This window comes from Falco naumanni, chromosome 6 (genome assembly GCF_017639655.2).
Source record: "Falco naumanni isolate bFalNau1 chromosome 6, bFalNau1.pat, whole genome shotgun sequence".
Classification (NCBI taxonomy): Eukaryota; Metazoa; Chordata; class Aves; order Falconiformes; family Falconidae; genus Falco; species Falco naumanni.
Window position 1 is genome coordinate 30,877,563 of NC_054059.1, and position 14,754 is coordinate 30,892,316.

The 14,754-nt window shown below is 40.9% G+C and overlaps 1 protein-coding gene across 3 annotated transcripts; it reads left to right on the forward strand.

Annotated features, from left to right (window-relative positions):
* Positions 1–397: 397 nt before the first annotated feature.
* On the forward strand, positions 398–9,289 carry LRATD1 (LRAT domain containing 1). Of its 3 annotated transcripts, XM_040599160.1 has the most exons (3): positions 502–616; positions 1,246–8,098; positions 8,905–9,289. In XM_040599160.1, exon 2 carries the CDS (start codon positions 1,283–1,285, stop codon positions 2,135–2,137), a length of 855 nt encoding a protein of 284 aa, XP_040455094.1. In that variant the 5' UTR covers positions 502–616; positions 1,246–1,282; the 3' UTR covers positions 2,138–8,098; positions 8,905–9,289. The 3 variants fall into 3 exon arrangements, with proteins under 3 accessions (XP_040455093.1, XP_040455095.1, XP_040455094.1); XM_040599159.1 differs by lacking the exon at positions 502–616 and adding an exon at positions 398–449 and having other exon boundaries at positions 1,246–9,289; XM_040599161.1 differs by having other exon boundaries at positions 478–616; positions 1,246–9,289.
* Positions 9,290–14,754: the final 5,465 nt, after the last annotated feature.

The following is a 14,754-nucleotide window of genomic DNA, read 5'->3' on the forward strand; positions in this document are numbered from 1 at the left end:
GGGTCAGCTCAGGCCGCACGGGCACAACCTGCGGTTGCGAAGTTGGGTGCGGGGCATCCCTCCCCCGGCCTGGGCGGATGGAGCAGCTCTCGGACACGCACAACCCTCCCATTGAAGCCGGAGCGCGTTTCTTCGATGGAAATTACTCCCCTCTCCTCCCCCTTTGTCGTTCTTTTCGGTGGAGGGGTCACTCAGCAGCGGCATACCCCGGTGGGCACGCTCGTTAATCCCCCTTCCCCCGGGGAAGCCCCGCCTCCCCACACCGAACGGCCGGCGCGCCGCAGCCCCGGGGGCGCCCGGAGGCGGCGGGGCCCTGCGCGGCGGAGGCGGCGGCGGGGCCCGGCCGGGCAGTGACGCCGTGGAGCCCCGCCGCCGCCGCCGCCACCGGCGGGCGCAGCGCGGCGCGGCCAATGAGCGGGGCCGGGGCGGGCTCGGGAGCGGCGCCGCCGGTACTTAGGCTCGCCGGAGGGGCCGGGCAGCCCACAGCGGAGCGGGGCGGCGCGGGCGGAAGAGCGAGGCGCGCAGCGGGCGGACGGAGCTCACTTCTCTTCAGCGCCCATGGGGACAGGACGACTTTAAAGGAGTTTGGGGGGGTTCTGGCGCTGGGCGACCACGGGTACGGAGCGGGGCGAGAGGGACCCCTTGCGGGGGGGTGCCCATCGCCTGCTCTTTGCCCTGCATCTGGCGGGGTCCCGGCCGGGCTGCGGAGGTGGGCGGGCAGGGGGGGCTGCCGGCTCCGAGTCCGTGTGCTCCTCCGGCCGCCCTCCTGCACGCAGCGCTGCCCAGCGCGGCTCCGCTCGGCTGACCGGAGGGAAGGGCTCGGGACCCTCCGGGCCAGACCCTCCCCGCGCCCCGGGAGCCCTCGCCCCTCGCGGAGCGGAGGCTCCCGGAGCAACTCCGTCCCCGTGCGCAGAGCCGGCAGGGAGCCGCCTTCTCCCGCGGAGGGGGCAGCCGGGCGCCCCGGAACCGTGGGGTTGGGGCAGCCCCGTGCGGCGCGGCCCGGCGAGCGCTGGGGAGACGGGGCTCGGCTCGGCGCCGCCCCGCCCCGCACCCCGAGGGCAGGGGAAGGATCCGCGCTGGGAGTTTCTGCCTTGCACGCGGGGGAGGGAGGGAGGGATGGGGGCTTAGGGCGGAATCGCAGAAATCTTTTGTATGTGCCTTGATATTTTTTGTTCTTTCTTTCCTTCCTTCCCTACGTTTGTACTCTCCTTCTCTCTGTCCCTGCCCACCCCACCCTTCCTTCAGATCCGGCGATTCCTGCCCTCGCCTCGCCCTGTCATTGATGGGAAATCAACTGGATCGCATCACCCACCTGAATTACAGCGAGCTGCCGACCGGGGACCCCTCGGGGATTGAGAAAGACGAGCTGCGCGTCGGGGTGGCTTACTTCTTTTCGGATGAGGAGGAGGACCTGGACGAGCGAGGCCAGCCAGACAAGTACAGCGTGAAGGGCTCCGGCAGCCCTGGCCAGGAGACGCCCACCCACCACCTCCACCACCAGCTGGTGCTGAACGAGACCCAGTTCTCTGCTTTCCGCGGCCAGGAATGCATCTTCTCCAAGGTCAGCAGCGGCCCCCAGGCTGGGGACCTCAGCGTCTACTCGGTGTCAGCCCTGCCTGCCCTCTGCAAGCCCGGGGACCTGCTGGAGCTGCTCTACCTGGGGCCGTCGGAGCACCCACCGCCGCACTGGGCGGTGTACGTGGGCAGCGGGCAGATCATCCACCTGCACCAGGGGCAGATCCGCCAGGACAGCTTGTACGAGGCGGCCGCGGGCAACGTGGGCCGGGTGGTGAATAGCTGGTACCGCTTTCGCCCGCTGGTGGCTGAGCTGGTGGTGCAAAACGCCTGCGGGCACCTGGGCTTAAAAAGCGACGAGATCTGCTGGACGAACTCCGAGAGCTTCGCCGCCTGGTGCCGCTTCGGGAAAAGGGAGTTTAAAGCCGGGGGGGAGCTGCAGGCTGCTGCCGGCACCCAGCATCAGCAGCAATACTATCTCAAGATCCACTTGGCAGAGAACAAGGTGCACACGGTGAGGTTCCACAGCCTGGAGGATCTAATACGTGAGAAGCGCAGAATCGATGCCAGTGGCAAACTGAGGGTGATCAAAGACCTGGCAATAGTGGATGAGAAAGAATAGGCAGTAGCAGGGGTAAATGGTTATCTTCCTTCTGCCCTGCCCGGGGAGACCAGTCTGCCACAGAGACAGGAGGCTGCACCAGCTTTCCATGGGACACTACTGGAAGCAGGATCCATGGCAACATTCCAAAAAACCAGCATCCTTTACACCCATAGCCAGTATTTTGTTTGGCTTTTAATAGCATTAAAGTTGAAAGAGCGAGAGAGAGGAAGAAAAGAGGGGGGAGGTGCAGGAAGGCTGTTCTCAGAGTATGTGGGCAAAGTCTCCTGTGGATCGATGTTGATCATTCTAGCAACATGCCAATAAAATTTCAAATTGAAATTTTTTTTTTAAAAAAAATGTACTTCATGGCTTTAATCCATGATCAGTTTTAAACATCTGGGGCCATGGATGTGGATCTAGCTAATATTTCCCTTGCAGCCAACCAAAAGCTTCAATCATACTTTGTGAACTGGGAGGGGAAAGAGGGGTGTGGGAGGGTGGTGGGGGTGGTGGTAAATGCCTCTTTGTTTTGTTTCTCAACATTGTTGCTTCAGCCTTTAGCTGCAGCCCAAATTTTGTCCCAGCCAAGTCTGGAAAGATACTAACAGGGAAAAATGCTTTCCCATTTCTGGTTGAAATCTATCACATTTAAAATATTTGTCTTTGCTTTCTGTTTGCAGCTTTCTGCTAAATGTCATCATAATGCATAAGCTCTTTCCACCTCTTCCTTCCTCCCACTCACCCTGCCTTTTTTCTTTTGGACAAAAGTTGGTAAGCAGCTGTTTTCCTGAAACTAAATCCATTGATTAAAGGAAGTGGTGTATTTTGGAGAACAGTATACTCAGTGTTGCTCCTCAAGAGACCCAGCCTCTAGTATCTCGTGCTTGAGCTGTGGATTTGTATTGCTGTAGTGATTCTCACTGCACCACTGCTTCAATACCTCTTCATGCACAGGTCAACAGGAACTTGCAAGAAACAAATAGGTTTGAATTCTGCATGTTGCTTCTTTGAAACAGCAATTTATTGCATAGTTACAATTCCACTTGAAAATAGATGTAATGTAGCCAAGCTCATCTTGCATTTCAAATTCCAAGCAATGAAAAATCCTGTTCAGTCTAAGTTTAGAAATCCACAGCTGCATTTAAAAGATGCCTTTTAATGTGATGTGAGCAACGCTTTGTTTGTATTTCAGATTCTATTCAGTCATTGCTTAATTCTAAGTTTTGAAGTGAAAGATCAGAGTATTAAATATATATTTAAAAAATTAAGTATATTGGGGCATTTCTAGAGCTGTCTATTTTTAATTATTATTCTGAGCTGCATACGACTTGTAATAAGCATTTTGTCTTTGCATGTTTCAGTACTGGAAAGAAAATGCATTTGTTTTTTGTCCCTTCTTCCCACATCAATGTCAGATGGCAGAACAGAAGTAATACCCCTCTTCTGTATATACAATACACTCCACCCCTATCAATGTACTGTGTCCTGGCTCCTTTTTGTATTAAACAATGTCACAAGCAACCTTGTTGCAACAGTAATTTCATTTCTACGGAAGTGCTTGCCTCCCATAGCTGAAGCTGTGAGGGTGGAGTGTACTTCATTGTAATAAAAGTATCAGCACAAATATCTTTAAATAAAAATGACCCCAAAAAAATAAAACAAACCCCCAAAACTTCACCCCTTGAATGAAGGTCATCTAACTGACTTTGGTTTTGCTGATACATTTGGCAAAGTTATGTGGTAATAGGCAATGTTACTTTTTATCTACTCCCTTAAAGTACTTTAATTAGTACAATATAGGGTAAAGATGTGAAAAATGTGAATTATTACTGTTAAATTCCTGCTGAAATAGTCTCAAATCACAACATACCTTTTAATGTGTAATATTTTAGCTTTATATTGACAATAGTTGCTGTCTGATGATAGCTTTCTCTGTAATGTGAACAGTTACCTACATAGTATTTGTGTATCTTAATTATTTTACTGCATTAGATCTCCCAAATTGTCTGTTAGAACTAATTTCCATTTATCACTTGGTGGGAGCACTGTGGGATTGTAGAAAGGCACTGGCTTTACACCTGGGGCACTTACAAAAAAAAATTAAGACTTAAGTGGTAGAAGAAGGAAGGCTATGCAAAAGTAATTTATTTGAATTTCCCCTTATTAAAAATATGCATTAGCAAACTGAGGTTGTAAGAGGCAGGGAGAATTATGTGAAAGGGGAATAAAAAATGTTTATGAAGACAGGAAGAATGAAGTAGAGTCACGTTATTTTTGATTTCTGGAATGCTTTTTCTTCAAACTGCTCTTAGATTAACATTATAGGATTAAAGAGAGGATCCCTGCACAAACAGCATTACACGTTCTCACTAGTGAGAATTTAAAAGATGGACTGGTTTAAACTTCCAAATACTCCATCACTCAGCCACTTTAATACTGCTGGGTGGGGTTTTTTGTAATTATTTACTAACCTGGTTCATAAATGTGGCAATTTTCCTTGTTTTAGCTAGCTAGATGTAGAACGGTATTTTGTGGTATATAAAGGAAGTTATAGGAACTCATCTGTGCTAGTTTATTAAAGTTCTGTCAGAAGTCTTTGGCATCGCTCCAAATTTGTACAGATAAAGGTAATGACAAAATTAAGGCCTTAGTCCTTTGCATAAGATCTGGAGAAATGTATTGGAAAATAATCAGAGATGGTATTAACCTAGGATATATTATTGCCATGACTGTGTTCAAGTAGCAGTCTGTTATTAATAACAAAGATACCTGTACAGACTCTTTTGGTTTTTTCTTTCACTAGATTTCAGTCCAGAGTTACTGACAGCAATCTGGGCCTGATTCATAGTCCATTGCAGTTAATGGAGAGGCTGTCACTGACTTCAGTGAGCTTTGGATCAAATTTTATTGTTTAGGAGCTGGTTAAAATTTGTGGACCTTGAGAAGAAGTAAGATTTAAGATGGCATTTCAGAGACCAGTAGGGCCACCTACCTGAGGTGGGAGACAGTGGAAACAGGCAATACTGTGAAAATAAGGGAAGAAAACAGACTAGTTCTGAAACAAGCGGTATTAATTTGAGATGACAATAGGGTAACAGTGAAAAAGACCAAGTGAGAAGTGGGTATAAAAAGTTGTTTGGTACCTTGAAACAAGAAATGGAAGGCAGGGGAGCAGTCGGCTGCAGGAAAGGCACTGATGTGAATGACTGACAGGTAAAAAATGTAATTGATGATACTCATCTTTCAGGATCAGTGACCTGCCTGAGTTAACATTTCCATTTCCAGCAGTAAAGATATTGACAAATTATATTATATCTGTGGAATCTGTTTACATTCTTCAGTCTAGCTACCTAGGGTAAATATTTATCTCTCATTCATTGCTGTTGAAGTACTGACTTGTAATAGGGCTGCAATGTTAGGTTACTTTGCGCATCTTCCTTTTGTGTCACATTTCAAGCTTTCTGTTAGCTATTTGGGTAGCAGTTTTATAGACTTTTTTGCTTGGACACAATTTTCTTTGTCTTTTCAAAATGCAAGCTTTTGAATTGCTTTGAGGCTAACATTCTATTAAAAATTCAGTTCATGTTCTCTTGAAACATGGAGAGCCTTTGTGAAATGTTTTACTGTTATGACCAAAATGTTTACTGGTTACTGGCTGCACATACAGGTAGAGGACTGTAAGGATGGGTAGCAAAACAGGTTTTGTTACTGTCAAATTTTGTCTGCATCTCCATCTTATGTTTCCAGGTTACTTTGTTTTCATTTGTTTGGATTTTTTTCCCCTCTCAAGTCATTATGGTTGTATAAAATGAAAAAAAAAAAAAAAAAAAGAAGGGAGGGAGGGGGGAAGAAAAAACCCTACCCTTGTAGCGTAGTTTTTAGTGCAATATGCTATTGATCCATATGTGGATTTCCGATTAAAAGCAGGGTGTAACAAGATACGGCCTTCAGGGTGTGACAAGAAATGGCCCTTGGTCTGCGCTGGAATGTGCGCAGTCTTCATTATCCTGCATCATTTCATTTTAGTGTCTTTCATATTCAGGTAAGTGATGTGCAAAAATTGGTTGGAGTTTATAGGTCTATTTATGCAATGTGTTGAACATCTATAACTCCAACCAATGTTTGCTGGAGCTGGAGGAATGCTGGATCTCACTTGAGATGTGCAGCGTTTTGTGGGATCAGGTACATCAGCCCACTTGGTTCCCAACCCTCTGTCTGCAGCTACAGAGGAAGCAGTGGGCTGGGATAGCTACTGCTAGTTTTAATATTTAGTTACTTTCTATGAAAGATTTCTACTAGAGTAGCTTAACAGTGTTCTGTCCATAATTATGCTTGGCTGTGACTAAAATTTGTATGTGTTGTTGCTTATGCTGTGCAAACAGTGTGTTTTCTGCTTTATAACGCAGGAGAAAGATGAAAGTCCCAGTCCCGAAGAATTAATCCAGTAATATGTAAGGAGGTATGATTGGGCTACTATGCTGAGGACAGTTTCACTGCAGAATTAGGGTCTAAAGGATAATAATGTATGACTAGAGTGTGATCAAGTGCTGCTGTTAGTTCATGAGTGTCAGTGTTTCCATGGCAAGTCTGGAATTTATTTACTTACTTTATTATTATGAAATATTTAACTTCTCTGTACTTTGAGTTCAAATTTGACATGTAAAACTGCCCTTTGCTCGTGGATCCTCAGACACAATGTTAGTTTCATCTGTCAGATTTTTTACAGTTTTATTGTAAAGAAAATTAATGAACACTGGGATCAGATACTTTACTGAACTGCTTGTAAATCAAAAAGAGGGTAGATGTTAGGCTGGAATAAGGCAATGAACTAAGAACCTTCTGTCACTTGGCATATCAGTGGATTTACTCCAGATTATATAGATACAATCTGTATAGATATAAACTATCAGTACTGTATTTTTTTAAAGTGGTTGTGTTGCTCTCTGTTACCTCTTTTGCAAGATAGTATTATCTTGTCTAAATAATACAAATCCCCTGTGAAGTTCTATTTTTTGCATATTGAAATGCCACTATGCCATTGAAATCAAGTTACTTTAACCATATTTATCTTTGAGAAGTAAACTAGAATTTGTCTTACAGAATTTATAATTGGGCAGCTAGTAATAGCTAGCAATAGGCACTTTTCGTTTCTTAATTTTAAATATTTTGCATGAAGCACAAACATGCAGCTAGATATGTCTAGAGGAATCATAGAACTTCCATTAGCAGAGGCCATTCATATTGAGATTATTCTTTTATGAGGTGACACTTTTTCTCTCTCTCTCTTTTTTTTTTTTTTTTTTTTTTTTTTTTTGTCTTTTTAATCTTTATTTTGGGGCATTTCTGATTCTGAAGATGATCCATGTATGTAAAACTGCTTGCCTCAAGTGTTTGCAGGATCAGGATCTTTTAAAATAAAAGAAGACCCATACCCTTCGTGGGGCATTTGCTTTGGGTTAAAATCAAGGAGCAGGACAAGCCAAGACCTGATCATCAACCTCCTATAGAATTCAATGGAAAGCTCATGTGTGTGATGTCTACCATTAGGGCCTTAATTGCATATTCTTACTTGTACATATAGTAGTCATCTATGCAAATTGGCATTTTCCTAGATAAAGTGGGTTAATGCTTTTCAAACATCCCTTTGACTTTCTCTTGTGTGGTTGTGTGGGTATATGTGTTGGGCAGAAATGGAAAACTGGAGTTCAGTATACGGGCTTGAGCTTCTGAAATGCTGTAGAACCAGTATCTCCAGGTATTTTGACAGGAACTCAGGTGGAATTTGGAACTAATGTGGGTACAACAGAAAAGGGTGGGAGAGTTTGCAGTTTAACTTCAGACTGTTTAAGGAAGATGTTCAGAACTAAGCATGAAATTTTATTCTTTCTCCAAGGTGCATGAGGGTGAGTAACTGTGCACTCCTCATACATAAAACCATTCACACTTTGGAGATCCATGCTACTGCCTAGGCAATATAGGGTGAGTAAAATATGCAGTGTCTCATCAGCCTTAAGTAGCAAATAATTTTTCACAGTTTAAACACTATTTGGATATAGAGTGGCATTGACAATCTATTTTGAAAAGTCATATTTTTAAGCTCATAAGCTAAGCAGCATAATGCTTATAAATGGGAGACCTCAAAAATCCTTTTTGGTAATTCCTATATGGTAGAGATAAGAGCATGTTCCCAGTTTGTGTAAATAAAAGAATAACACGGATTCAAGAAAATGATCATGGGGTAGAATTTGCAGATATATGAAACAATCAAACCCCAGATTTACTTCTGACATGACCCTATCACTCTGCAGGTAAATAAATGGCAAAGATCTAATAGTGTCAGTAAATACAAACTGCTGCATTGTTACACTTCTTCACAAGAAAGTACTTTATGCCACAGAAGGAATATTCCTTGTATGTTATTCAGTATGAGTAATCATATCACAATCTGGTCTTAAAACAGATCTTTTTTCCATATGTTCCTATTGTTTCCATATGCCCTTTCAGTCAGCTGAAAGCAATATAATAACTGAGCCTGAAATATACAGTCATTGTTTGTAAATATTTAAGCAGAAATTTATACGCATATTGATATATAAGTAATAGATATACTTGTACATACATGCATACTGTGTGTGTATATGTTATACATATGCACAAGAAATCTTGACTATTTTGTTAGTATTGGTAATAAATGGCAGTCATTTCAGTATGTGTATTATCTGTGCAACAGATACCTAGGACTTCACTAACAGGATTTTAACACTATTCAAATATTTGTTCTTTAGGGTATGCCATGGTCTTCTGACACCAAAAGAAGTGAGTTAAATATGTGGGTTTTGACATATTGCTACTTACTGGAGGAAAAATATCAAGGAGCACTACACTTTGCAATAATGAAGTACCCTTTTAGAATGAACTATGCTGCTACTGACTTGTGTATTTATAAATAAAATAATGCTCCAGTGAAGTATCCATCCATCTTTCTCTTTGGCATATTTTAATGGATAGTGCCACAAAGTTGTTGTTTTTTTTTTTTCATAATTTGAATGTTTTTCCACTCACACTGTAATATTATGGAAGCATAACACTGAAATTGGCTGTGTTCTGTTGTTCAGACATGCTCAATCATTGTATAGTTGTTCCTAAGTAAAGAGGCAACTGGCATTGCTATTTCTTGACTTTTCTCATCTTATCTTTCCTTGAACTGGTATGTTTATTTCAAAAGCTAAATGGTGGGACTTTGAAAAGCACTTATTATTGATTTGACTCTCCCCATTGAACTTGGTGGTGAACTTTCACCAGAATTATTTGCACCACGGTTAGGCTAACACTGACTGCTTTTAGAAATCTTACCTAATGGATACAGAGTGCAAATCTGCTCTGTAAAAACCTGTGAGTGCTTTGAGAGGACTGGATTGCTAAGAGTTGTACTTCTAAGTTCTTGACAGATGAAATTTCATTTCAAGAGCTATAACAATAGCCCAGTTATTGTGTCCTCACCCATTAAGTGTTTGTCTCACGTGATAAAAAGACTATGGATCTTTTCACCTATCCAAAATTCCTTCTCATCAAATCACCTGTGGGCTTTATACCTTTTCCATGGGGACATGAAACAAGCCCATCACTGAAAATCACTGTTACAAAGACTGACAGAACTGAATCCTTGCTCAGGGAATACTGTCATTTCCAGAGGCTGTGGAATACAAAGTATTCCCTCACATATCCTGCTAAAGTTATTTAATAAAATAATTTTATTTAAATAAATAAAATGTATCGCTGCTGAAAGTAGATCCAGTATAACAAATCACAGACCACCCTAACATTGCTGGTAATCAGGACATCTGACTGAGCATCAGGAGCAGTTACTTTTAAGAAACAGATTGCATGTTAAGCTACGTCTTCATTGAGCAAAGGTACCTTAGATGAATGTAAGGACCTGTTAATGTTTGTCACAGAACTATATGATGCAGCTCTGTTTATTTGCTAATGTGACACAGCCGTACTTTAGCTTTAAATTCAAACCTTGTTATATGATATGTCTGCTTACCTGACAAGCTTTCTGGATTGGTATTTGCAGCCTATGCTGATTTTATACCATTGATTCTTCAGTTAGATATAATCAAAAGTCATTAATATTGAAAAGTTCACTTTAATTGACCCATCGACTCATTTTAATTATGGCAATATAAAAGAGTGTTAGGTGCTAGACCCCTACACAAGGGGTCAGTTACTACACAGATTCATCCTGGCACTAATAGTGCCTGGGTCCCATTAGCTCATAGCTAAGGGCTGTAAAAGAGTTCCTATGTCTTTATCTCTCTTTCAAGTTGGAGGAATAGGGAACAAAGATTGGCAGAAGAAAAAGGTTCTAGAAGAATGTAATGTTCAGCAGAATTCTTCAGCTGTTCTTTTATATTTATACTTTGTATACAAATAAATTCAGAAACATGCAGATAAAACTTTCACTGATAGGAGCACCAATTATAGAAATGATACCCTTTATATTTTGGCATGCTAGAAGCTTACATATGTATGCTGAATAAAGGGGGTAATCTTTTGCTTTTCCATTTCACAGCATGCTAGTAACTTTTCTTAATCTGCAGGAACCCAAAGTTGAGTTCACTGTTTGCTGATAATGTACCCCAAGTGCAATAGAAATGTCAAATGTTTGCATACTGCAAGTGATATCAGTACTAAAAACCTATCTTCATTTTCATTCTCCTGAAATCCTTAACCTCATGCATACCTTTGAGCTTGTAATGACTTTCCTAAGAATAATGTCTAAGATAACATGAATGGAAATAAATCAGGAACGTAAAATGTCAGAGGAAGAATTTGTTTCATGTTCAGCTACAGTCATATATTTCTTATTTCCTTGAAACAGGAATAAGATTTGTATTGATATTTAGGGAGCCTTTCAGTTTGCAAAATCCATAGACCTTTTTTCAATATCTAGGTGTGCTTTACTAAAACAAACAATGCTAAGGAAAAGGAAAATGTACCGTTTGGGGTTTGATAGAGTTGTGTTGGCAACTATAAGCTAGTTTCAAACTGAGGAGCTCAATAACACAAAACACTTTGGTTTGTATCAGTTTTATTCATAACGGTTAGTTTGTTACAATTATGACTAGGTATGTGTGGTGCCTCATCTACTCAGTGCTTCACTGAAGACTTCTCAAACTGGTTATTTTTTCCAAACAATGTCTAACTTCTGCCATCTGAAAATGAAGCCCCCAAGCAGACTCCAGTCAGAAACTGAATGCTGAAGACAGCTTAAGTGGAGCTTGGAAAATATTACTTACATATTTTAAAAAGATTTCATAACTGTAAAATAAATCTTACAAAACATAGAATTCAATATTGTATCTACTAAACATTAAGTATATTAGAATTTTTAAACATCAGGTTAGCACTAGTGTATTACATGTAAAAAAGATAGCTGCTAAGCAGTTTATCTTAAAAATGAACCCACTATATCTTGAATGCAAGATGTAGAGGTTGAAAAGGTATTCCTTAAATCTGATTTATGAGCCAATCTACCCCTTCTTGGTGAGGTTTCCATTATCATTCAAATAAATGTGTCTGTGTACATGAATCCTTGTTGGATCTCTGTTATTACTTGTGAGTATTTGTGTGTGAGGATGGCTCTGTGTGATCACAGATAACTGCTACGAGAATACTGGTGTCTATTATCTGTACAATGAGTGTGATCATTAACTGTTAGACAGGAAGAAGGCAATAGAAAAATCAATGCAACCCTGGTCAGAGGAAAAATCAGCTAGGGGTGATAGTAACAGGAATGATCCTTCTGCAAATGACATTTCATCCAGTGGGGGGAATGCATAAATGAATTATGCAAATGCCACAGGGAACAGAGATAAAAATCAATTCTAGGACTTACCAGACACACAAAATGGTGTGTTGGTGATGCCACAGTGGAATGCATAATGGTCCTCGCACTAGGGCCTCTAGCATTATACCAGCCTGACAAATGGTCGTCAATGAAATGATATTTAGAAATGTCGGTGCAATTTCCATGGTGTCAGCATCATAGTGTAAGTATAAAATGTGCAATATAGCCAATCAGACTAGGTGCTTAGCTTTTTTGGTTAGCTGAGAAGCATCCCATTTACTCTGAGACCTTGGTGAAATGCAGAGTTTTGTTACATAAGGATCTGATTCATCTGATTTCAATTATCAATACAAACTTAGGCTTTCTCAGTACTTAATGGGAATGGAGGGTCAAAGCTACATCATTCTCTGAAGATGCCTGCATCTCCGTTGGCTACAGGAGATGTCTAGCATAGTAATGCTCTTAGTTTACATGCTGTAGTTAAGTGAGACAAAAACAGACTGAAAGGCTCTGATTTCCCCCCTCCTCCAACTCTTTCACCTAAAAGCTGTACGCAAAAGTTACTCATCTAAAGAGTAGAAAGAGCCATGTTTTCAGAGGAGAACTCATCCTATCTCAACACACACTTCAAATGCATTTCACTCTTCTTGTTTAGTGTTTACACAACTAGGATTAATTGACTGCTGGAGTAGCTAACAAAAATGAGATTAACTGAGAAAAAAATGTGCTGAAATTGCATGCTTTCTTCTCTCCCAGACTAATAAAGCTTGGTTTACTGAGTTGGAGAACGCTGCGTGATGCAAACATAATGACAGTCTTAGACAGACTGTAGATAACTAATAAACACTGATATTTAACAAATAAGCAATTACACAGAAATTATGTCATAACTGTAAACAATATATTAATTAAAGTTAAAAACAACTTTTTAAAATGTCTCTTGAATCATTTGCCCAACTCTTTATTGCACACAGAGGAAAACCTGCTGCCCTCTAGTAAGTTTACAGAACTCAATTATTTTAAGGATTTCCCAGGACCTGATTGTGAGAGCATCTGGACATCTTACAATAAATTAAAAACAAATATTAATTACACAACTCTCCATTCAGATGGCTCAATGCACTTTAGCTGCCTTTTATTTGTCTCACAAAGGACCAACATACTGACATGTTAGTTAATTGAATGCTTGATTGAACAAGTAAACCTTACACCACACTACAGCCTGCCAAATTTGAATTCTGGTGGCCTGCCAGAGGAATAGATTTCCAGTGTGGGAACCCACCACTGATATCTTAGAAAATGTTAATCTGATAGCTTTTTTTAGGAGATCTGGAACTGATTTTAAATTTTATTAGGGGAAATATTATGAGAGGTGTTCTAATGTAAAGCTGGTTTCCATACCACTCGAAGTTTTAAATATTGTTAATGAAATCTTCAGGTTTGTCTGAACAAAAAATAATTATCAGCACATATTTATGATTTCATGTTTTATTCTAGTTATAGCAGATTATTTTTAAAGAAGAACAGATACATTCTGTATTTGCTGAAAATTCTCAGGTGATTATTGATGTTAGTCTTACCTTAACCTGCATACCTGCAGACAAGCAGAAAAGACATGAGTAACTAATATAGATTACATTTAAAAGCATGTCTTGTGTTAATGAGAAAAATAAGCATTATGAAATTATGAATCCTTACACAGTAATGGATCCTTTAGGATATCAGCTGGGTAACCATACCAATAAAGGCTTTAATACTTACTATGCTCTGTATTTCTGTAGGTGACAGGATGTCCAGTCAGTCAGAGATATATTCACTTGTCTTCATCAAAACTCATTTAGTTAGTGTTTTTGATGGTCAGTACAGTGATAACACAGCAGACTGCATTTCAGGAGGATGAAGTGCAAGAAAAGAATGTAAACATTTGTGATGGAGTTAACATATTTTAAGATTAACAGCTCAGCTTAGCTGTTATTCAAAACAATGCCAAAAAAATGGCTTGAAAGTGATGAAGGAGATTGTAACAGAGCTCTAAGAAATCTCAAAATAAATTCTGAAGTTGAGGTCCTGATGTTAAGCTAATGTTAGATGAAGGAAGGTGGAATTAAAACAGAGCTAAAAGCAGGAAGAAGACCAGAGTTTGATACACTTAATAGCACTGTAATTTCTCAAGTGCTTAATTGCTGTATTTTGTTCATATGTTCAAGGACTCCTTCATTAACCAGATTCTTGTTTAAGTCTTTTGCAAGCAGAGAAGGGAGTTTGCTCTCCTGTAGCATATAGTGTAGCACACTTTCTAACATTATCTCTAAAGTTTAAAGAGTTCATGCAAACCCCACAATCTCCTCTGCTTTACTCCTGTGATGTGGATTATTGAAACGTAGTCTGTGGCTCCATAAGGGTATGTTGGCACACAGTATGGATGTTCTGTGAAATCTATTGATGTATAGCCTAAAGATTTGCTTTTTTTGAGGATTGTACATGGTTATTCAAGCGTTTCCATTCTTATGGTCCAAAATCAGTTCACTAGCTGGGGACTTGTCATTGAAAAGTGTTATAAGAAGCCCATCTTTCAGGGCTTGAAACTGCCAGTTCCTATTAGTGGCGACATTGAACTTATTTCCCCATTTGTGCCTAGTATCTTGAACTAATTGCCTTCCTGTCCTCGAGCTTCAAAGTTAGTATAGCTGTTGCTTTTCTTCAAAGGAAAGATGATCTTATATGTTTTGATGGTAATGCCATTTCATATTTCATCAATGCAAATCTCTTTGACAAGACTGGT

Coding starts and splice junctions, on each gene's coding strand:
- LRATD1 (XM_040599159.1), top strand. CDS start 1,283: ATGGGAAATCAACTGGATCGCATCACCCACCTGAATTACAGCGAGCTG.